This window comes from Rhinoraja longicauda, chromosome 2 (assembly GCF_053455715.1).
Source record: "Rhinoraja longicauda isolate Sanriku21f chromosome 2, sRhiLon1.1, whole genome shotgun sequence".
Taxonomy (NCBI): domain Eukaryota; kingdom Metazoa; phylum Chordata; class Chondrichthyes; order Rajiformes; family Arhynchobatidae; genus Rhinoraja; species Rhinoraja longicauda.
In genome coordinates, this window is record NC_135954.1 from 31738711 (window position 1) to 31764284 (window position 25574).

The 25574-nt window shown below is 39.7% G+C and overlaps 1 protein-coding gene across 7 annotated transcripts in view; it reads right to left on the reverse strand.

Annotated features, from left to right (window-relative positions):
* The window catches only part of LOC144603251 (voltage-dependent L-type calcium channel subunit beta-2-like), a 302297-nt gene that overhangs the window by 7203 nt on the left and 269520 nt on the right, over positions 1-25574 (reverse strand). For 5 of the 7 annotated variants that reach the window (XM_078416438.1, XM_078416443.1, XM_078416439.1 and 2 more), the window contains 6 exons: positions 23403-23479; positions 18231-18250; positions 12092-12172; positions 10821-10879; positions 8961-9070; positions 1021-1172 (listed from right to left, as the gene is read on the reverse strand). In XM_078416438.1, coding sequence (XP_078272564.1) covers positions 1021-1172; positions 8961-9070; positions 10821-10879; positions 12092-12172; positions 18231-18250; positions 23403-23479 — 499 coding nt within the window. Of the gene's footprint in view, positions 1-1020; positions 1173-8960; positions 9071-10820; positions 10880-12091; positions 12173-18230; positions 18251-18396; positions 18531-23402; positions 23480-25574 lie in introns of all 7 variants that reach the window. The other 2 variants (XM_078416445.1, XM_078416444.1) reach the window with 1 other exon arrangement.

The following is a 25574-nucleotide window of genomic DNA, read 5'->3' on the forward strand; positions in this document are numbered from 1 at the left end:
ACTGAAGCTATGATTTAGCTAAATTCACTTATTTGGCTATATCAAACATTTTTGATTGCTCCAAATTAAGAAGAAAACTTGTACAATGCTGAGGGCTTCATAAATGCTAAGTCATTGGAATTTCCTAGTTGTACGATCCTGTTCACTTCAAAAGGAAATTCACTGAACAGAATGTTGCTGGTGTTCCTTTCATTAAACAGGAGTAGCAATGGGTTATTCAATCCCTTCAGCCTTACCTTTCTTTTTTATTAAGGTCATGGCTGCTCCAGTCTTGATCTCCACACCACTTTCCTGCTTTCTTACCATACACCTTGACTCTTTTTGTCGTCTATTTGTCTGTCAATAACTTTTAAATATCCACCTATGTTTCCAGAGCCATCAAACTTTAACCCTGAGGCTCAGTCCACAATGCCATTTACTGGGACACCTAACCTGAACCATTGCGAGAGTTATATACTACACCCATAGGGTGGCACAGTGGTAGAGCTACTGCCTTACAGTGCCAGAGACCTGGGTTCGATCCTGATTAAGGTTGCTGTCTACAGAGTTTGTACGTTCTCGTGTGACCGTGTGGGCTTTCTCGGGATGCTCCAGTTTCCTCGCACATCTCAAAGACGTGCAGGTTTGTAGCTTAATTGGCTTTTGTAAATTGTAAAATGGTGGAGAGTGCTAGTGTTCAGGGTGATCGCTGGGCGGTGTGTACTTGGTGGGCTGAAGGGCTTGTTCCCACACTGTATCTCTAAAGTTTAAATTCTCATAGTCTTTGCAAGCAAGTTAACGACAAATACTCCATACTTTATTTTAGTGAGTTTAAAGCCTGGAGATGGTAGTATACACTGAGTACTATCCAGAAGCCAGTAAGTTTTGGGGTCTTAAGGCAAATATTTGCACTCGGAGAGGTCTTTTAAAAGAAAAATCTATTCCTTTTGCAGCGAATAAACCTTGCAAAATTATGCTCACAGTATAAAGGAATAGTTGCATTAACACAAGATTAAAAACCAACAGCATGAGTCTATTTACCTTTGGAGATGAAATTTTTACATAGACTATAACAGGAGCCAAAGAGGTTTTGCCCAACTGAGCTGGATGGTTGATCGTATCTGCATCAAGAACTACTAATTGCAGTGTTCTTGCCAATTCAAAAATCCGTTCTATTTCACATTGGACTTCAGCTGCAGATGAAGAAGCAAGAACATGTCAAAGAACGCAGAACAAAAAACAATCATTTACCTTACCTTTCAAAGTTCGATTTATCGAAAAATATTTTTCATAACTCCTTACTTATAATTACACAACACAACCTGCGGTGATTCTTTTCCAGGATGAAGGATCGAAAGTCAAGGGTTGACAATGTTTAACTGTGATATGCACCACCAAGGGAACAACTCCTCCTCTTCTGTCGTGGGGTAGACTGAGACTAACTCCCCTCCCATCCCCCCGCTCAATCATTGCACATTCCCCCAATCCCATCCACTCGTCACTTTAATTTCATGTTTCGTGTATTTTGTGTTTTTATGACTGTTGGCAGATCAATTTCCCTCCTGGGATAAAGAAAGTTCTATCGTATCGTAACAATGACATTCTCACCTGCAGCAGTTTTACTGGCCCATTATCACAATAACACAAATAAATATACAGTCATCACTGATAGAATAAATTAATAATCAGTAATACTAGGTAACCAGACCATCAGTGTAAAACTAAAGTACATAATGCAAATATAAGTGATATCTGAAAGGGTAAGTGGGCTGGAGGAGTTACAAAGACAGAGAGGTGAAGCCTTGCAGGAAATTGAGTGTTTTTTTTTCCACCTGTGTCTTGTTGGAATAGGAGGACAATGTATATCAGTGAAGAGTGATGGGAGAGTGGTTATGATGCAAATTAGGATACAGGCAGGGGAGCTTTTGATGTGTTTGAGTGCGTGGATGGTAGAAAGTGGGAGATATCAAGGAGACGAAGGCCACTGGATGATAATGGTGAAGATGGGGATTCAGCAGTAGTAGGCGAGGCTGAATCAGCTGTTGCCATAGGATATGGATTCACGTGAGGTATTTCATCACAAGTTGCTTTCTTCACAAAAGGGAAGGATAAAGTGAGAGTAGAGAAACAGCCAATGTCTCTGGAAACTCCAACACAAATCACAGTGCACGGGAGTGAAGGAATCTGATCTCAATCGTAAAATTGCAAAAAGGGCATTGAAAGGGTAATATTTCTCCACACAAAGGAAAGGAGAAATCAGCAAACATGCCTTCTCTGGCCTTTCATAAAATTTCAGTACGGGACCTTGGCAGTCTTTGCCAAGTGAAAAGGATGTAATGTAGAATAAATCAAAATGGATGTTAATGAACTGAAAGGAAAGGGAAAGGACTAAAGTTGCTTCTAGGTACAAACTACGTACAGGTAGTACAATTCAAGGATGGGCATTTGATAAAAATACAATGGATCAAAAGTGCCCAGTGGTTGAATTTTTTTTTCGCTGTCCATTTAATGACTATTTATGATCATAAAGTGGGCATTACATTGGAAAATTCACATATATTCAACCATGCTGAACTATCTGACCACAAAAGTCTTTTAATGGCCTGTATGTAGAACAGTAATTAAGGTGACAAATACAAAATCCATCAGTAGCACCAATTTTATTAATGAGTTGAAACTATTAAATGCAGAACATGTTCTGAGTGAAGGACATAGTTTAATGGTGGAGATGCATCTGTTAATTTACTTGGCAAATAATCTGGAAACCTTGACTCACAATCCAGATCCTTGGGTTCAAATCCAGCCATGGTAAATGTCAAATATAAATTCAGTTAATAAACTAAATGAACAATGATTACCAGAAAACCATTGGATTGTTGTTAAAAAAATATCTGACTCTCTATGTCCTTCAAGGAGGAAATGTACCATCCTTATCTGGTCTGCCCTACGATTGACCAGATCAGTTGACTCTTAAATGCTCTCTGAAAATATTTCGATAGCCAAACATTTCCATGGCTTTAGGGATGGGGAATCAATGGCAGCAAATTCTGTATTTTACGTAATGAATAAATGAATGCTGTATTTTAGGAGTGAAATCAAAAGTATTAAAGTTTTCATCTAATTTTAAATGTTGCTTGTTTCAAGCTTTTGTACCTTCCTGCGTGCTCAGCTCCCTAAACCAAAATTGCACACAGTCCCTTGCACTCTGAATTCAGTGCACAAGCACAGAAAACCAGGATAACACTGTCTCGGGATGTCACCATCTCTCCTGTCAAAGTTCTGTCTGACCAACGAACAATGTCACTTTGCATTCATGCATCTCTAGGCACCATGAATCATCTGCCAATGAGCGAAATGAATAAAGATAGATTTAAGGAGTTTTTAAGGTCATAAGTGATAATCATATTCATAATCATAATAGTACTTTGGGAGTAGAATTCAGCCATTTGGCCCATCAAGTCTACTCCAACCTTTCAATAATGGCTGATCTATCTCTCTCTCCTAACCCCATTCTCCTGCCTTCTCCCCATAACCTCTGACATCCGTATTAATCAATAATCTATCTATGATTGTTCCCTCATATCATTGCCTTCATATTTACTTTTGTATATTTAACCACATTGTTACATCATTGGTGAATCATTGGTGAATCAATTGACACCACTCAGTGACAAGATTTCCACAGCATTACACTCTTTGTGCGAGATTTCATTTCTTCTGGTTGCCCCTGAGATTGTCGGACATTTTATTGGCAACTGCTGCGACAAAGCATTTTCTTCAAGGGAATGCTGTTGTTACAATAGCAGAGAAGAATATTAAGAGGACTATCATACCATGAAACAGAGCTGCATATACACACACACCTCCACTTATCAATAGGCCAGTCTTGCAGGCATTTATATATTCACCACAGACCTCACCAAAGTGAGGTGACATTGCTGTGACGGTCACAATTACATTCAGCTTCGACACAATGAGATTTTCATGCTGTCAAACAGAAATTGTGTCAAATACAAATATTCAGGTCTGGAGTTGCTGGACTCAGACTTTTGTTCACATTTTATACCATGCACGTATTAGATTGGCTCAATCCCATGCAAATGGGTTAAAGGGTATCCCCAATTGACCATCTGAACATAATTAAAACTAATTGATAGATATATAATTTGGATTATATTCACCCATTGTGAATACACAACATAGAACAAGCACAGGAACAGGCCATTCAGCCCACCACATCTGTGCCACCAGGATGACAATCTAACATACCATTTGCCAGCACTTGATTAATATCCCTCTATTCCCTGCATTTCCCTGTGTCTGTCTAAATGCTTCTTGAACATTGTTATGGTATCTGATTTGACCATCAACACCCTTGGCAGCCCATTCCTGGCACCTACAGATCTCTGTATAAAACAAACGTGCCATGACATCTCCTTTCAACCATTCCCCTCTGACCTTAAAGCTTTGCCCTCTAGTCTTTGACATTTCTACCCTGGAGAAAAAGATTCTGACTGTCTATCCTCTCTATGCCTCTCAAAATGTTACATGTTTCCACCTCTCCACAGCTTCCAATGCTCCAATAAATACAAGTTTGTTCAACTCTCCTCATAGTTAATAGTCTCCAATCCAATAATTTAAATTAATCATGTACCAGATGGACTGAAGTATCGATTGCTTAACACTAATAACCATTCAGTTTATTTTGCAAAGAACAGTGAAATTGGTCAAACATGAGGGTAATTGATAGGATGAATGCCCAGAGCTTTTTACCCAGGGTAGGAGAATCAAGTAACAGAAGATATGGGTTTAAGGTGAGTGGGGAAAGATTTAATAAGAAACCACCTGAGGGGAAACTTTTTAAATTCATAGGTTGGTGGAATGGAATGATCTGCTACAGTTTCCAGTTTAGTTTATTGTGTCGTGTACCAAGGTACAGTGAAAAGCTTTTGTTGCGTGCTATCCAGTCAGACAATACATTAGGAAGTAGCTGAGGCAGCAACATGAAAAGACACTTGGCAGGATAGGAAAGGTTTAAAGAGAAATGGGCCAAATTCTGGAAAATGGGGCAAGCTCAGATGGGGCATTTGGCCAGCATGGACGAGTTGGGCTGAGGGGTTTGTTTCCATGCTGTATGATTCTATGATATGTTTAACATTGCATTGGAGTAGTTTACAGTCAGGGGCTTGCATTAGAATGGGAAGTTGCCTCAACAAATGCAAGAAATTACAAAAAGCATGGAGTAATCCATCGCCAACCTCTTGCAGAAGGCTACGTGGAGGACAGAGATACGGTCTCCATCCCAGAGCTGGTGTGCACTTCTTTGCAACAAACCTCTTACACTGGTCCAGGCATTAAGTACAATTGAGGCCACAAAATGTGTGTGTGTGTGTGTGTGTGATGCGTGGGTATGTATGAGGGGGAGAGAAAAAGTAGAGGGAGAGGAGTATTTATTTTGATTCAGAGATCTACTTGACTCATCTTGTAACATGACATTGTCATTGGTAGGAGGATTCCTGGTAGACATTATCCCAGCCTCCCAGTGATTGGTTTTTTAATGGACACCCTGGTTGTCGTACACATTAAAAGGCATTTGGCATACTTGCCTTAATTGGGAAGGGTATTGAATATAAAAGTTGGAATATCCTGATTCAGCTGTACAACTCGTTGGAGTACTGTCTATAGTTCTGGTTGTCTCGTTAAAGGAAGGATGTCCTTAAGTTGGAAATGGTGACGAAGAGATTTAACAAGATGCTATCTGGACTTACAGGCATGAGTTATAGGGAGAGGCTGGGAACTTTTTGTTCGGAGCATAGGAGGCTTATGGATGACCTTATTGTGACCATACAAGACTATGAGGAGCATGAATAAAGTGAAAGCTCGTGGTCTTGTTTCAATGGTAAAAGATTCTAAAACTAGAGAGCATAGACATAAGGTGAGAAGGGAAAGATTTATGAGAAAATTCAGTGTCAACTTTTTCACTCAGAGGGAGGTCCATATCTGGAATGAGCTGCCAGATGAAGCTTTAGAAGTGGACACAATTATGACTTTTAAAAGACATTTGGGCAGAAACACAAATAGATAGGCCACAAAGGTTTATGGGCCAAAGGCTGGCAAATGGAACTAGTCCAGGATACCAACTTGGTCTGCCCCGACAGTTGGGCTGCAGGGCCTGTATCCATACTGTACAGTTCCGTAGCTCTGTGATTCCTACCTATCCCAACCATGTTCTATCATTTACCTGGTGCAAGGGACATCCTTTCCCAACACTGACTTTTGCACTAAGACGTCTATATCCTTCTGCGTAAACCCATTCCAGTTCCTTGCAGACAAGCTGCTTGAATGCCAGGCAGGGGATAGGGGGAAGGGGTGCACGCTTTTAAGGACGGACAGCCTTCTGTGTCTGGAACACAGCATAGCGCTTCCATAAGGAAAAAAAAAGGCATAGTGTTTCTAGCTGTGTTAATGGAGACCTGTCTTGTTAGGGAACATGTCAGGCTCGTTTTAGTACATTATTCTGGGTGCAAACCACCCTGAACCCATTTTGACCAACTTTCTGCAAGGGATTCAAAGGAGTGCTTGTACTCTGAATTAACACCTGACTTTATACATCAGAAAAAGGTGAAAGCATAGAGTCAGGATCCATACCGTCTAGAAACAAGCCCTTCAGCCCACCAGGTCAATGCCAACCATCAAACATCCATTTTACCATAACCCATTTTATTCTTCCAAATTTCTATTGACTCTCCCAGACTACCACACCTTAGGGGTGATTTACAACAGCCAATTAACCTATCTACTAAAATGTCTTTGTAATGTGGGCAGAAACTGGGGAATTGGGGTAATTAAAAATAACAACATTCAAATTTGTGTTGCTAAATGAGTGGGGGAAAAGGTGTAATTGAACATTGGTCCAATTTGTCACAAACTTCTTCGTTCGAAACCGATTTATTGCATATCTTGTGCCTTTAAATTACATTGGAACTAATGACCGCCCTGGTCATTCAGTTATTAATGGAGGTTTTATTCATTGTAACTCCTAGTCGGCTTTTTTGTGAACTTTTCTACCATTGTGATATTTCTATTGTGAACTCCATTAAAATGAGTTAGTTATGTAACATAATCTAATACTTGCCACGCTTAGATGTTTGATAAAACCATTAGTAAACAATCAATAATAACACCATCCTCCCCCACTGCTGTTAGAATTAATGGGGATTACTAGAATGCTAAACTAACACTACTTTGTTCACTGGGTAATATTGAAACCAGACCATAACTATGTTAACTATCTATAACATAGATCAGAGGATAATAATGTATGCACAATAAGCTGTTAGTCTGAAATAGTTTCTTGTATTATATCAGAAAGGACACAATACAAGAAGCATTTAGATGAATGTTTAAGGCATTTTTTTTTCTTCAATTTTAATGGGTCTTCATTATGTTAAAAAGATTGGAATTTGCAAGTGTCCTCTCATCCCGGAGTGACCTTCCTGTAAGTGCAGTGTTCCTCATTTGCAGTTCAGCAGAAACAAAAGCAAATCAATAGAAAAAAAAGCAAAGGCAAACCTCTTTGGATTTTAATGCCTGGTCCTAATCCTCACAGGGAGAAAGATCCCTTCTCTCTATTACAGGCACAACGATGCACAATACTTTAATACTATCAGTCTGTTAAAGATCACATAAATAACAACAGTCAAATTGGTTGTTGATAACTCGCTAAACTATGACTATTTCTTCAAAAGCAACCAATTTACTGATGGCACACCAGAAAACAATGCACAGCCTAAAAACAAATAAATAAACATTAAAACAACGAAAAGAAGAGGCCAACTTTCCATCATTATACATACCCAAAGCATCTGCAAAAGGATAGCATTAATAAAGCAAAAGAATTTAAAAAAAAGCCAAGACAATCAGATTTTTGTACAGAACACAGAAAACGTGTTAAAAGCATAGAAATTAGTACACCAGAAATGCAGATAACTAACCATCTGTTCTTCATATAAAGTAACATTATAGACACAAGTAGTGCAGTGACTTTTACAGAAAGGCTAATGGTGAAATGTACTAGCTTGTTCAATAAAGAATGCTTTGCAAGGTAGACTGTTGGGACTGCATAGAAACAACTTTAATCCAGCTCCCCAAGCTGATCATCACCTGGCAGTGTTCAGTGCAGAGGCAAGAGCCAAAAAGTGACAATGTTTAAGTGTTTGAACGACATAAAAACAAGCAAAATTAAGGGAATCATATTTTTACAAGAATAAGAGTTCACTATCCATAATAATGTCCCTTGAATGCCTTTTGACTTCCTTTGGAAACTCCATTTTTATCTTAATCCAAAATATTAAAGATTCATGTTCAATTAGGAACTTGTTCCGACAAAGATAACTTCAGTAACCAATTATTTTTTGCCCTCAGCATCTCACATGCAGAGGTTTGCAGTGAAGTAGTGAATGAATTCAATTGGGAGTTCACAGCCAGGGAAATTCTTGATGCTTACTGCAGGGCTGTGCGGTTACAATGTGACCTTCAGTTGTACGTCAAGCTATTAGATGCAGATTGGCAGAGATCTAAGATTGAGGTTAATACCCTGATTCCAGAGAACAGTAATTAGTGACTTTAGAACAAAGCTTTTGAAAGGTATGACAGTCACAGAAAGGAACTATGTCCGAAATGCTTCCAAAAGAACTAAAATATTATCATAACTAATGATTTGTGATCTGCTGTGAAATACGATTTTAAATAATTTATTTTCTTGTTGTACTGGACTTGACAGCACAAACAGATTTGCACAAACAATTTACACATTACATATCCATCATTCTGATACATCAATATGAAGGTAAACTTGACCATTTTTTAATCTAACTTAACTATCGTTCAACATAAATTAATTTAGTCTTTCCACCCTTTGATGGAGAGGAAAATGAAATAAAATCAGCTGACATGACATGCATCAGGATGAGCACACTTACCCAAACTCGATCTTGTGTTAGAGCGTTCAATTATTGCGTGCTTACTAGGATTATTTAACACTGAGCGTTTGGCAAGCGAGATGTCAGCTGTGACCCGTGTGATTGATATTCTATGAATAATCAAAATGGATGATTAACAGATGCAAAATTGTAATTGCAATGCCTTAAACTAAAGTATTGTTAGAACATTTAGCAGTACAGCACAGGAGCAGGCCAATCGGCTCACAATCTCCTTTGCCTGCAAGTGAACCATATTCCTTCAATCCGTGCATATCCATCTGCCTATATAAAAACCTCTTAAATGCTCCTATCTTATCTGCTTCCACCACCAACCTTGGCACTGCATTCCAGACACCAACCACTCTCTCTGTAAAAAAACATGCCCTGCACATCTCCTTTAGGAGGTAAAGGTTACAGGGAGTGGCATTGCCACTTTCATTTCACTGCACATCGTGTATGTGTATGTGACAAATAAATTTGACTTGACTTGACTTGACTTGAGAATGGGGTTGAGAGGGAAAATTAGATCAGCCATTACTGAATGGCAGAGTTGACTCGATGGGCTGAATGGCCTCATTCTGCTCATATGTTTTATGATCTTAAACTTTTCTCCCCTCACTTTAAAGCTATGTCCTCTAGTTTTTCACATTTCTTGCAAACAGAAACATATTGACAAAAATTGAACCATTTTCATTTTGGATTGAAAAACTGTAAATTATATATTGCTTAAATGATTAAAAAGCAAGTCAAAAAATCATGTGGGCTAACCAATACGAAAACTGCTTCTTACTAAATAACATGCTCAAAGACATTTGCCCATACCAAAATTGTACTTAATAGAGAGAAGACAGTACAGAGAGAAGAAAGAACATCTTTAATGTATTCGAATCAGCCCAAAGTACTTTACAATCAATGAAATACTTTGCAGCTGTAGTTTCTGTTGTATTATCAAAAATGCAGTATATAACATATGCACAGAAAGCACCCAAAAGCAACTCCATGATAATGAACAAGTAAGATCCATTTTAAATAAATCCAATCGAAGGATAAATATTAACTGGGACAAGGGAAACGCATGAATCAGAGAGAGCTGGATAGAGCTCTTAAGGATAGCGGAGTCAGGGGGTATGGGGAGAAGGCAGGAACGGGGTACTGATTGAGAATGATCAGCCATGATCACATTGAATGGCGGTGCTAGCTCGAAGGGCCGAATGGCCTCCTCCTGCACCTATTGTCTATTGAATCTTAATCTCCTGAATCAGCCTACCATGAGGGACCTCGTCAATTGCCTTCCTAAAATCTATGTTAGACAATATCCACTGCCTTCCTCAGTCACCTTCGCTGCCTCCTAAACAGCTTAGATAGGTTTGCAAGACATGAACTGTCCCAGACAAAGCCAAGCCGACCACTTCTTCTTGAACCATTGCTGTACTTCGAGTGAAGGCACATGCGTGGCACTTTAGGCCTAGTTTTCCAGGATTTTGGTCCTGTGATGATGTTTCCAAGTCAGGATGGTGTGTGACTTGGATATACAGTGCCCTCCACAATGTTTGGGACAAAGACCCATCATTTATTTATTTGCCTCTGTACTCCACAATTTGAGATTTGTAATAGAAAATCACATGTGGTTAAAATGCACATTGTCAGATTTTAATAAAGGCCATTTTTATACATTTTGGTTTCACCATGTAGAAATTACAGCTATGTTTATACATAGTCCCCCCCCATTTCAGGGATTAGAGATTTTGAAATAATACCTTTTAATAAACACATTAATAGATGATACTGAGATATGAAGGAGTTATTGTGCATGATATCTTTACTACAAGTTTTACCAGAGTCCTATAGAACCGTACATACCTTCCTTCAAATCTGTGCTTCAGGAACTCAAACAATGCTTTTTGCATCATATCTGTCACCTGAAGAAAGCAATATTATAAATTAAAGATTAATCTGAATTTTAATGATGAAATATGGAAAATAAATCCACATATTTTGAAAAACTAGAAAATGAATATAGGTGACATTTAGTGCAGTGTTTCCAGGAATTGAAAATAAAAAAGATGGATTTGTGTGATGCCTGAATTTTGCAGATACAGTTCATGCATAGAACAGTGCTGCCTTCAAATTTAGCCTTCCCCCAAATTAGACAACTTGTTCCAATCTACTTGAGTGAATTCCTGTCTAATACCTTCAAAGTTGGCTTTGCCCCAATTTAGAATTTTAACTCGCAAGCCCGCCCTGTCTTTATCTATAGCCATCTTAAAGCTAATAGGACAGTGGTCATTGGTCCACAAAGGCTCATCCATGAATACTTCAGCCACTTGCCCCAGCCAATTTCCCAAGAGGCCTGACATTCTAGTGAACTATTGTTAGGTGATCTGAATTGTGATAAGCTTACTGTCTGTGAAAATGAACAAATTGTGAAACTGCTTGAAGAATTATTACTTAGAAAATATATTACTGGCAAACTAAAGTTTATCTTGCTGCAACTCAGCCAGATAAGTCAAACAATGCACTTTTCCCTCTAAGACATTTCCATCTATTCTTGGGTGCGGTTTGTGTGGAGTTCGCATATTCTCCCTGTGACTGCATGCGCCTCAGTTTCCGCCCACATCCCAAAGACATGCCGTAATGTTATTTGGCTTCCGCAAATTACTCGAATCACAGGGGAGTTGACGGGCTTGGGTGATGGAGAATAACTGCTGGGCTACAGTGAAATGAATAGGAGGGTGATGTGACTAACAGGATTGCCCTTCTGGGAACTGACATAAGATGGGCCGAATGTCCTTCTTGATATTAACTGCATGGTAAATGGTTCTTGCCCTGGCCTGTCCAGATGTCTTCTCACTCCCCTGGCCAAATGATTAGATTTGACTGCCTGTCACACACCCTGGGCTTTTCCTCTTGCCCATCCCACCAAATCTTTTGACCTTCCTCATCCTCAGTTGTAATCAGGCAGCTTCCTGTGATCCTCAAGTTGATGTTCTTGCTCTTCACCTCTCTTCCCCCTATATCATCCAGCATCATTCTGCTCTCCTCTTCCCTCTCCCAAAATTCAATTATTGCTCCATTAATGTTAATTTTTAGGAGAATTGTCTCCAAAATTGGAGTATCCAGCACCAGCTTACCTCGTATCCTTTCAAAGAAGGCCCCACTAGAACCACTGGTCGCATAGAAGGCACTACATCGTAGGGAGGGATATGCTCAGTCTGCGTGAAGAAAACATTCTTAAAACATCCTGAACTGAGTAAGTCCTATTGGCTCACCTTCCAACACTACAACTGTAATTTATGCACAAACAGCGCCAATGAATCTTCTCTGCCTATCGTTATTGTCAGATTAAATTCACGTTTCTTCAAAACTGTGCTGAAAAATCCTATCTCTCATCAGTGAAAAAAAAAAGACTCATTCCTAATCAATAGCTTAATCGCGCAAAGAAAACAACCAACTAATCTTCCAATTAAGACCATTATTACAACTACAATTTTAGAAAATAAATAATATTACAATTTTTGGGTTTCAACTGCATTTTTTGTTTCCAACATTACGTATGACAATAGCAAAATGAAAGGACAAGCCTTCCTAATGTAATATGTGGCTCTGGTGCTGACAATCTCTGACAGGCTCGGACAGGAACCCTGTTGTACGAAGCCCGGAAGGTGCAGCCAATAACACAGGTCTCACTGGAGCTTTCCACGGGTTAACCACTTACTAAAAGACAACGATTATCGAGTAATCAAAAACAGAGTGTCTTTGGTCCCTAGAGGTAGCAGAGACACAATGCAAGCAAAGTAAATATTTAGACAGCTTAAAAACATCAGGCATTATCGCATTTGACTCACATTTAAGCATTAAGTTCCAAGGCTGTCACTTCAAATTTGGACTGAAAGAATGCCAATCTTAAAGACCTTTATCGCAAATATAATTGAATAGTTCATAATTCCACCAGTTAAAAAATTAGTCTTTTGAAAATGAGAATGAAATTGCAGGCGCTTAACTATCTTTAAAACTTTAATAATGTACTTTATCTTTATGGCATATACTACATTATTTCATATCTAATTTCAGCAAGTGTTAATCCATTAATTTTTCTGACTCATGCTACAAGTGCAGTAGGGTTAATTACTGGTGAGGTATTGTGTAAAAAGCTGAACAACTAAATAAATCCAAAATAAACTATAAAATACACATATGGAAATATTTAAGACGAAAATTATTTTACCAGAATGCTGAAACAAGGAACTGCAGATACTGGTTTACAAAAAATGACACAAAGTGGGTCAGGCAGCATTCCTGGAGAACATTTTGGGTCGGGACTCTTCTTCAGACTGAAATGTCATTTATCCATGCTCTCCAGTTATGCTATCTCTCCTGCTTAGTTACTCCAGCACTTTGTGTTGTTTTTTTTACTGGAATGCTGCCTGGATTGCGGGGTATTAACTACAAGGAATGGTTGAACAAATTTGGATTATTTTCTCTGGAATGCCAAACGTTGAGGGGAAACCTAATAGAGGTACATAAAATTATGAGAGGCATAGATAGGATAGACAGTCAGAAGTTTTTTCTTGAGAATGAAAATGTCAAAGATGAAATGGCACAGCTTTAAGGTGAGAGGGAGCAAAGCACAAAAGATTTGTGCATGGCAATTTTGTTTTACATTGAGAGTGGCGGGTGCCTGGAAAGCATTGCCAGGGGTGGTGTTGGAGGCAGATACGACAACAGTGTTTAAGAGGTTTTTAGATAGGCACATGGATATGCAGAGAATAGAGGGAAATGGATTACGTGCAGGCAGATGAGATATTTATTTTGGCATCATCTTTGGCACAGACATAGTGGACTGAAAGGCCTGATCTATAAATGTAACTATCATAGAAAGTCCAATTTAAATTGAGGTTGATGGTTTAATTTCTTCCATCAGCAACTCTGAGCAGTATGTGTGTCAGGGGCTATGGGGAGAAAGCAGGAGAATGGCGTTAGGAGGAAGAGATAGATCAGCCATGATTAAATGGCATAGTAGGCAATGGGCCGAATGGCCTAATTCTGCTCCTATCACTTATGACCTTATGAACAGTATAATCAGTGTATGTTTGTTGCCTACCCACCTAACATTTGTCAAGGCAGTAAATATTTTAGATGCATGGCCTCAAGGGAAACCCTTACTATTCTGTTGATCAATTAGTTGTTGATAAGCAGTCACAAAATATACAGGTGCACTCAGGAATTATACTTTATTTTTACAACATTACTCTTGCTGACATTAAAGTAGGTGATAAATTCAGGAATATTTCAAGGGTGATGAAATATTCACAAAGGCAATTTGCTATTGGACACTGGTTTTCAGTTCACTTTGAGGCGTAGATAGGATTAAATCCAAGTCTATAATTTCTAGATAGATTGCACGGGGCACAGTAAATAAAGGAAGCACGCTGCTCAATGGGGAGGAGGGGTGGCTATGGCCCAAAGACAAAAGAAATGAAGTTGTCTAATCTGTTAGTCAATTAGATAGAAGTATTAAAATTATGAGAGGCATGGATGGGGTAGACAGTCAAAACCTTTCTCCCAGGGTGGAAAAATCAAATACCAAAGGGCATAGCTTTAAGATGAGAGGGACCAAATTTAATGGAAATGTGCAGAGCAAGTTTTTTTTAACACAGAGTGGTTAGTACCTGGAATGAGCTGCCGTGGTTAGTGGTTGAGGCAGGTGCGATAGTGGCATTTAAGATACTTTTGAATAGGCATATGGATATGCAGGGAATGGAGGGATATGGATTATGAGCAGGTAGATAAGAGAAGGTTTGGACAGACATTGTGGACCAAAGGCCTATTCCTGTGTTGTACTGTTCTATGTTCTGTGTGTAGGCAGACAAGCTTAGTTTACCTTGGTATCACATTCAGCACAGATATTGTAGGCTGAAGGGCCTGTTCCTGTGCGGTACTACTGTTCCATGTTATACGTTCTGTTAGAGGGAGTAGAAATATGTTCACTCTTTTCACACAGAGAGTGGAGAATCTGTGGAATTCTCTGCCACCGAGGGTAGTTGAGGCCAGTTCATTGGCTATATTTAAGAGGGAGTTAGATGTGGCCCTTGTGGCTAAAGGGATCAGGGGGTATGGAGAGAAGGCAGGTACAGGATACTGAGTTGGATGATCAGCCATGATCATATTGAATGGCGGTGCATCGAAGGGCCGAATGGCCTACTCCTGCACCTATTTTCTATGTTTCTATGTTTCCAGCATCAGTAAAAGATATTCAACCAGCTGAATCTGGTACACCCATTGGGATCAGCAGCAAAGGTTTGCTCTTAGGAATATCAATGGCAGGCACTGCCAGAAGAAAGAAAGCAGGAACTAGGTGCTGGCCATCTGCTCATCACATAGCCAGCAGCATGAGCAGCAAAGAGGCTGAGGTGTTGGGAAAGGCAGAGACTCTCACAATGTCTAACATGTATCCACACGAGCACTGGAATTGCAAAGGCGTATAAGGCCATGGATGAAATGCTAGTGGGATTAGTATGGACGGGTGCTTGCGCATCATAGGTCAAAGAGCTTGTGTCTGTGGTCAACGAGCTTGTGTCTGTGCTGAATGACTATGACAAAGAAAGCAAAGGAAGACTGTTGTAGGTCAGTGTGCAATGTTAATCTGGGCCAAGTCCTAGACCAGGCATAATATCAGTCTTCAGGCAGCATCTCTGAAGGACATGGAGAGCCGACATTTGGGTCTGAGGAAAGGTCCCAACCTGAAATGTTGCCTATCCTTCAGAGATACCGACTAAGCTGCTGCTTCACTCTTGCACTTTGTGTTCCATGCAAGATTCCAGCATCTGCAGTACCTTGTGCCTCAATGTCATTCTCCTTCCCTTCCTCTACATTCACCCTACAGTTGCCTGCAAATCGTGGATCACGAAGAGGTGCCATGAAATTAGGTTTCATCCATTTTTAGAGCATTACATTGTGTTAAGACAAGTTGCAGATCATCAAACACATTGCAAAATTAGGACAATCTTCCTTTAGAAAAAGTTTATCGTGGTTTAATTCCTTCAAGAAACATTTTTAAAATGGCTCATGCCTTCTGCCTCATGCCCACTGGGATGCATTTCAAAACTTAGTTCTGTTCACGGCATTTCTCCATGGTAGTCACATAGATATTTTTAAGGTGAAAGGGTAAAGATTTACTAGGAACTAGAGGGGCAACTTTTCCACACAGAGGGTAGTGGGTATATGGAATGAACTGCCAGAGGAGGTAGTTGAGGCAGGTACTATAACAACATGCAAAAGACATTTGGACAGATACATGGATGGGAAAGGTCAAAAGGGATATGAGCCAAACACGGGCAGAGAAACATAGAAAAATAGTAGGCCATTCAGCCCTTCAAGCCAGCAATGATGGATGCATTCAATATGATCATGGCTGATCATCTAAAATCAGTACCCCGTTCCTGCTTTTTCCCCATATCCCTTGATTCCTTTAGCCCTAAGAGCTAAATCTAACTCTCTTTTGGGCAGGTGGGCCTAGTGTAGATTGGGCATCTTGGTCGTTATGGACAAGGTGGGCCGAAGGATCTGTTTTCATGTTGTATGACTCTATATAAGTGACAGGTGAAATTTGGGATGAATTATGTGCAACAACCATTCTCTCAATTCATTAAGGAAAACAGAGGTCTGTGGTTCAGTTCCGGTGAGGGGCGGGGGGAGATGGTGAAATTAAGGGGAGAGAGCAAAATTAGGGGAGGGAGGTGGATTTAACTGTGCAGTAATGCAGCAATGATGGATGCATTCTTAATGAAGAGATCCATTCACACTCAGATCTGCAATCAAACTCTATTATGGTGCCGGGCTCAATCAGCCTGCTCCATATTAAGACTACATTGCTGTCTGTAAACATGGGAGAACAGCACAAGGAGGATGTGACGATATATGGGGTCTCAAGATAGAGACCCCACCATACACTCCATAAATGGGGTACCTCTCGGCCTTATAGGCAATGACAGCCCAGTGGCCAGAGACAACTGTGACATGAGGAAATTTGTGTATTCTATCTGTCAATCTGTATTCAGTGTTGATATTAATGACCTTTCTTTAAACTCAAGTCAACAGGGCAGAATTATAGAATGTAAAAAACAAGGTCCCAATGCAAACACAAACTGTACAGGGCTCATTACTTTAAACCTAGCGTGCCCCTTGTTGAAGTGTGAATTAATAACAAAGTGGTGTAGCGGTACAATTGCTGCCAAACAGTGAAGAGACTCGGGTTTGATCATGACAATGGGTCGTGCTGTACGGGGTTTGTACGTTCTCCCAGTGACTGCCTGGATTTTCTCTGAGTCTTCTGGTTTCCTCCCACATTCCAAAGACATGCAGGTTTGTAGGTTAATTGGCTACTATGAATTGTCCCATGTGTGTAATAGATTTGTAGGGTAGAACTAGTGTACAGATGTTCGTTGTTTAGTGGACGAAAAGGCCTGTATCTCTATATTCAACAAAAGGTGGAAAGGACAACTACAAGTTACTCCTGACCTGGAAGCTATCTGTGGTGCAATTTATCCTATTTGGGTTTCACCGAGATTTTGCTTCAGGTAAAGTCCCCTGGCAGAGAATGCTGGAATCTGGATTCATTCATTGCTGTTCCTGGTCCTTTTCATCCATTTACTTCCGTTCACATTTTCAGTATCTATCTTAAACTACTTTGTCCTCACATTGTTTTATTTGACTTTTATCTAGCATTAAATTTGGTTCCCAACAGATACAAAATATCCAAATGTAATTAAACATCAAATCTATATCTGCACATTACTCAGAAATATAACTAATTCCTTAAAACATTACATGCAAAACAGCAAAGCAAAAACACAATCACCAAGGTGACAGAATTGAACACACGTGTCACAAAAAAAAGATCAAACAAGCACACTGATAGCTGGAAAATAAAGAATGTTTTTGTTTTTCACAAACTAGTAGCCAAAGTCTACATCAACTGTGAAACACTTGTCGTCCTGGTAACCCAATTGTCAGGCAGCAGGATATGTCCCAGTGACATAATTAGCATTCTTGAATGGTTATAAATAATATTGGATGAATCCAGGATCAAGTTTCAGAATTAATGAATATTTAGTTCATATATCATCTAAATCAGATCCTTTCAATATAATTGTTTCAGAAAATATTTTAGGAAAATAATAATTAAGAAAAAATAGTTCATAATGGCTGATTTAAGGATTTCAATGCTAATTAGGCAGCTGGCAAGAACAACATATAATGGTGTGGACTTACCGATTTCTGCTTCTGTTTAGCTATAGGAATATTAAAGAAGAAATAAAGAATAACATAGCATGCATGTTATTGTCCCATCTCAGGACACAAACAAATATCAGACTTGTTGAGTGACACACTGGCGATGAGCACGTGCGACAGACTGGAGTTTAGGAAGTGTGGTTACCTTCTTAAAGAAGGGCATTCGTTTCTCTTTAGACTGGGGAGACGTTACACTGTTTACACTGGTTATAGGGGTTCGGTGGTTTGCCTGGGAATCAATGTCTTCTGCATCTAAGCCACTTGCATCTAAATCAAGAGCTATGCACCCAGATAGGAGGGGAAGGAAGGAAAACAGGAGTTGAATGAATGGAAATAATCCCAACAAAAATGTACAGAGGCAAATACAAATCAAAATATGGCAATGTACAACAGTAAAGAAACAAATTCAAGTGTTTAAGAGTGTCAAATACACAAACAAACAGGTGAAAATGGCTCATTAAATTAGGCCTCAAATGCCCAAGATATTTTAACTGCTCCCTTCCCAAAAGAAAGTAAATACATTTATAATCAAAGAGCAGTTACTTTAATTTTGATCACCACGGTGGTGCAACAGTAGAGTTGCTACGTTACAGTGCCAGAGACCCGGGTTCGATCCTGACCACGGTTCTGTACCGACTTTGTACATTCTCTCTATGACTGCGTGCTTTTTCTCCGGGTGCTCTGGTTTCCTCCCACACTCCAAAGACGTGAGGGTTTGTAGGTTAATTGGCTTTGGTAAGTTGTAAGATTGTCCCTCGTGTGTGTATATTAGTGATCGCTGGTCGGTGCGGACCCAATGGGCTAAAGAGTTGGACAGTAGAGATCACAGTCCTAGAAAGATGTTGCCGCAGAACTTGGCCAATACTGTTCAGGTCTGGTGTAGTTGGTGAACCACTGCCATACTCATTTACTAACTTAATCAAGCAGGTTTATGGCACATGAAGGAGGGTACATGACTCATAATACTATACTGGCCAAAAAAAAAGGATATTTCAGAAGGGCAACAATAATAATCCAAGAAATGACAGGAGAGGTTGGACTAATTTGGATTGTTTTCTCTGGAGTGTCGGACACTAAGGGGGCGATCTCATAGAAATATATAAACCGTTTGAGAGGCTTGACAACGAGAGTGATAAATGCCTAGATCGCCCTGTCAGGGGAGATGGTATAATAATATAAGATGATATAATAATGTAGTAAAATACAATAGTAACATTTAAGAGGTAATTAGACAGATACATGAACAGGCAAGGGATAGAGGATGCGGACTGTAAACAGGCAGATTGGATTAATTTCATTTATATAATGGCTGATACAGACTTGGTTGGCTCAAGAATCTGTTCCTGTGCTTTAAAATCTTTGTGTTCTATCTACATTTAACCCTATTTGAGTTGACTTTTCAATGAACCTAAATGTGTTCCAAGGTTGCTCAGTATCTCTATGCCTCTCAGTATCCTACCATTTATTGCGCATTTCATTATTTAATCTCCCCAAATGCATTAACTCACATTACTTCTTCGTATTGAATTCTGTTTGGCTCTTATGTGCTCATTCATCCAGTCTCCTGCACTCCTCATCTTTGATCCTCTCTGTCAAATATTATTAATTGTCGCTAGTACTGCAGACCTCTTAATCAAGCAGTTTTGGTTTTTCAGAGTTTGGCTGGAGCTTTGATTCCAAACAGCACTAAAGATTTCAGGATTCACTACGGTTTACCTGCTGTTTCGGGACTGAACAGCGCCCGGTGCGGCTCGGCCGCGGGGCCTTCCATTGCCCGGTGCGGCGCGGCCGCGGGACACCATTCTACTTTAGTTAAACATTTTGTTCAAGATGGCCGCGCCGTTGTGTTTGGCTGCCTGCCACTGTATGTTTCTTTTTTTTCCTAATCAGATGTGCAGCACATTGGTCAACATGGGTTGTTTTTAAATGTGCTATACAAATAAAATTGACTTGACTTGACTTGACTGTGGCCCAGCTAGTAGAGCTGCTGCCACACTGCATTAGATACTCAGATTTGATCCTGACTTCGGGTGCTGTTCGTGTGACAGCATGGGTTTCTTCCAGGTACTCTGGTTACCTCCCATATCCCAAAGACGTAAGTTTGTAGGTTAATTGGCCTCTACAAATTGCCCCCTCTGTGTATGGAGTGAATGGGAAATTGGGATGACAATAGCACTAAAGTGATCGATGGTCAGCGTGGACTAAGTGGAACAAAAGACCTGAATCCATGCTGTACCTTTCAATCGATTCATTCAATCAATCAACATCAAACACTGAAGCACATTTCATCAGGATTGAAAAGTATAGATAATTAGATTTATAAGTTTTCAGTTTTGGAGTCTAATTCTTTGTTGTGTATGTCCTCTAGGGGGTTTGATAAATCAGAGAGGCACTGAATCTACTGTGGGAATGTGCTCAGGGGATAGATTCATTTTTCTCAACCCAAAACCATTTTTATGTTTGCTTATACACTATTGTTCCTCATCAGATAGTAGCAGCTCTAATGTCAGTTGGTGTTTACTTCAATGATTAATACAATAATATTGTACCATTTTATTGTAAGAAGAGCTTTGTTACACTAAGTGACACCAGCCTTCTCAAAAAAACATGTGAGGGTTGTCCAGTATTCACTAGATTCAACCCAACTGTTGTGTACTTCAAAATAAACAGACCGCAAACATAGTTCACATGTTTGCCCTATTATAACCACCTGGTAAGGCAAATGGACACAGATCTTAAAATAATTATTCAAAAATAGTTTAGGAAAAGAGTTTAAAAAATGAGTAAAATTAGTAAAATGCCAGTGACATGAAAATAAGTGGGAGGACACACTACAATGAGGATATCTAGAAACTGCAACACTTATAGATAGGTTGAATGATTGGCTGAAAGTTTAGTAAATAGAGTTTAGTAGGCAAATGTGTGAGCACCCACTTTTATTTAAATAGAGATTATTTTGTAAATGGAGTGATTGCAAATAAGAAGAGTACAGAAGGATCAGTGTAATCTTCAGCCTGAAACACAAAAGAGTTAGCATGCAGGTACAGCAAGTAGTTAAGAAGGCAAATGAACACTGGCCTTTGTTACATGGGAGTTGAGTAGAGCAAAGACAACTGTACAGAGTGTTAGTGAAGCCACATCTTGAGAGCGTACAGTTTTGGTTCCCTTATTTAAGAAAGCTTACACTAACAATGGTGGCATTCCAGAAGACATTCACCAAACCAATGCCTGGGATGTCAGTGTTCTCATTTGCAGATGGCGAAAGAAGTTATATTTGTATTCTTTGGAATTCAGAAGAGTGAGGTGGGATGTCATTAAAACATATAAGATCCTAAGGAGGAGAAGATATTTCCACAAGTATCATTATTTCTCCATGACTTGATCATTCTTTCCACATCTAGGGCGGCACAGTGGCGCAGCAGTAATGTTGCTGCATTACAGCGCCTGCAGTGCCAGAGACCCCAGTTTGATCCTGGCTGCAGGTGTTTGGCTGTATGGAGTTTGTACGTTCTCCTTGCGACTGTGTGGGTTTTCTCCGAGAATGTAGGATAACGTTAATGTGCAGGGATTGCTGGTCAGTGCAGACTCAGTGGGCCGAAGGGCCTGTTTCTCTGAACTAAACTAAACTAAATCTCCTTTCTTCCTCTCTCTCCAGGCGTTCCCGTCCAAGCTTTTCCCATCTTCCTAGGCTTTCCTTGCTCCACGCCTTCTTAAACAAGGTGACATAGTTACAAGATAAGGGGGTAGTCATTTAAAACAATGGTGCACAGGAATCTCACCTCACAGAGGGTGGAGAATCTCCAAAATGTTTTGGAGGATAAATCACAGAAATATTTAAAGAAGAGGTAGATAATTGTTTGGGCCCAGGTGAAACTGGTACAGAAGAGGAATTGAGGTTGGGGACAGATCATTCACAATTATATTGAAAGGCAGGACCGGCGTCTGGGGCCACGTGGCTTACTATTTTCTTGCGTGTTCCTATATAACGTCATGCTTATCAAAATAGATAAGCCAATATCAATTGCAACAGAATGAAGCTCACTCTCAAGATCAGAATAATGAGTTCAGCAGAGATAGGACAGAGAGGGGAGAAAGGGAGAGTTGGGAGAAAGGAAGAAGCTGGGAAGAGGAAGAGGGGTGGTAGTTGTTAAGAACAGGGAAAGGAAGCCTGGAAGGAAGATCTGATTTGGAGGGAGTTTGAGGGTGGATTGTGGGGTGAGGTTCAGAAGGGAAAACCATAATTAGGGGAAGATGGGAAAAGCCTTGCTAGGGGGAGGCAAGGAGGGAGAAATGTGATGTGGAGGGAGAATACAAGTCATGGAGAAAAACAGAGAAAATGAGAAAGAGAATAGTGAAAATGAGTAAGGCCTGTTGCAAAGGATGTTGGAAATAAAAGAGAAATAAGGTTTTCTTTGTGCCACTGCTTACGACACAGCTATGTTCTATGGACTCTTGAAATCTAATGAGCAACAGAACATTATCTTTGTTGTGTATTATTAAGGAATTAACCTGAAACATTTCATTTCTCTTCTTTTCATATTGCTTCTGTAAATTGCGTAGTGAGTGGATGAGAAAGTGGAATAAAGTGTGAACTAGTGATCAATGGTTAGTGGGCTGAGTGGGCTGAGTGGCCTGTTTCTATGTTGTATCTTTCAGTGATTCAATTAGTGTTAGCCCACAGCCCCGGGTTAAATAGTTAACAACGTATCACTGATACTGACAAATAGCTAATAGCAACTGACCCAATGGAAGGGACCTTTAGCCACAGCATCCACCTACGACGTTAGTCTATGTCACACTACTGGGAGGATCTCATTGTTGTCATCCAACATCCCATGTAGGCACATGTATTCACACAGTCATACATATTCAACCAGAGTTCACTTGATGGCAGAAGCTCCTTTTGCCCAGAAGCAACAATGCTGAATAGAAGGCTATAATGTAACTCATCATTTGCTAAAAGTTGTCCCATTTAAATGTGCAATTTCCTCAATGTTGCTTTTTTAAACATTTTCATCAACAGTAAAATGAGAGATACAGATTATCAACTGCTTAAAGTTTAGCTCAATACGATCATGGCATTCAAACACATTTATATTATATCTATCCAGATGATCATTCTGCAGTAAAATACTTTGGTGACCCACTTACCAGATGTGGGGGGAGTGGATCGCCTGGAACTAGGGACCACATCACCTATACTGGTAGATGAATTTCCACCCGATTTACTAGGAAAGAGTACATTTAAAAATCTTTAAGTATATTTTAAAATTTTACTTTGTAACTGATGTCATTTCTTAAACAAAAGATTGAACATTTACATTTATCTATTTTCTGCCTATCTTCAGACCATTTACATAATTAAGTTGGATATTTTTGAACGCTGTTTATTACCCTTAAGTTTGCGAAACCATTATATGGTAGAAATGATGCACATCAAATCACTTTTGAATACGTTAAGAATAGGCCACACAAGGAACTGTAGATGCTGGTTAACCACAAAAAAAAGACACGGAGTGCTGGAGTAATTTAGTGGGTTGGGCAGCATCTCTGGAGAACATGAACAGGTGACCTTTCTTCACGCCCAACTGGAAACGTCTCCTATCCATGTTCACCTGTGATGCTGCCTGACCCACTGAGTTCCTCCAGCACTCTATGCCTTTAAAAAAAAAAATGAGGCACTTGGACGGAAGGTGCAAAAGAGACTTACAATTTACAAGGACAATCGTGGAACAATATGCCCTACAAGAATGATTGAATATGCTTGGAATGTTTTTCTTGATAAAACAGAAGCCTGAAAGATAGCCAAATAGAATCTTAAAGAATATTTAAGTGTTTGATAGATTTAGGCCTTCACTTGAAGGAGAGATCAGAATCGGATATTATAAATCTAACGTAGCTACTAATAAAAGACACAAAATGCTGTAGGAACTCAGCATATCAGGCAACATCTCTAGAGAACTTGGATAGGCAATGGTTTGGGTCAGCAGCCTTCTTCAGACCCAAAACGCCACCTATCCATGTTCTCCAGAGATGCTGCTTGACCTGCTGCGTTACTCCAGGACTTTGTGTCCTTTTTTGTAGACCCGCATCTGCAGTCTCTTGTGTCTACATAGCCACTAATAAATTCATTTAGGGGAAACATTTCTTTCCAGAGTAGTTAGAATATGACTCCCATTTCCCCAGGGAAGTAAAGAGCATTGATGTCGTTAGAAAGAAAATGAATGCAAGCTTGAGAGAGGACGGTGCAGAAGAGATGAGATGAGAGAAGGAACAAGGATCTCAAGTGCTGCGATATTATCAGTTCAGTTTAGTTTATTGTCACGTGTGCCGAGGTACAGTGAAAAGCTTTTGTTGTGTGCTCTCCAGTCAGCAGGAAGGCAATACATGATTACAATCGAGCCATTTACAGTAAAAAAGATACACGATAAGGGAATCACATTTAGTGCAAGGTAAAGCCAGCAAAGTCCGATCAAGGATAGTCCGAGGGTCACCAAAGAGGTAGATAGTAGTTCAGCATAGGGTGAGTGGGCCAAATGGCCTGAACCTCTGCTGCAGGGTCAATGCAACACTCTAGATCTTGAGACATTTTTCATACCACCATATTTACGGCATTTGGTATTCTGAATCTGGTAGCTGTCCCTGCTGTCACGCACCTGTATTACAGCTGCCAAGCTTATTCTAATTCCATTTCTGCATGTCTTTTCTTAATCCGTGTGCTTGATTGCATTCTGACTCTACTTTAGGCAATATTTTTTCCTCACAGTGAAATTTGCATTGAATCTCTTTATCCTGTGCTATGATTATTTTCAACTGTAAATTGAGTGTGAATATTATTTGCTGTAATTGCTCAAATACAATAAATGTGTATTTACTCAGCGAATATTCACAATGCTGGTCTTGATATGGCACATTAGCACCCCCGGAATGGAGATGGAATTTTATGGGAGCAGTGAAATGTTTAGTCAGATGTTTGGACTCTGAAAGAGAACGTCAGAAGTATAGGTTTGTTTCACCTTTAAGAGGTTATTCGTTGGAGTTGTAGAACAGACTGTAGAAGGTAAATACATTATTACAGTAAAACTAAGTTTACAGGAGATGTGCAGGAACATTTTTTTGTACACAAAGGGCAGTGGGTGCCTGGAATGCGCTGCCAGAGGTGGTGGTAGTGGAAGCAGAAATATTATTCCTATTAATACTGCCAACAAATATTTAATTTTTTTTCCCAGATGCATGTTGAAATACAATGGTATACCGAGATTAAAGACATATGGGAAATGAGGCTGTGGGTTGAAAGGGGCCTCAGTGGGTTCAAGGGGCATG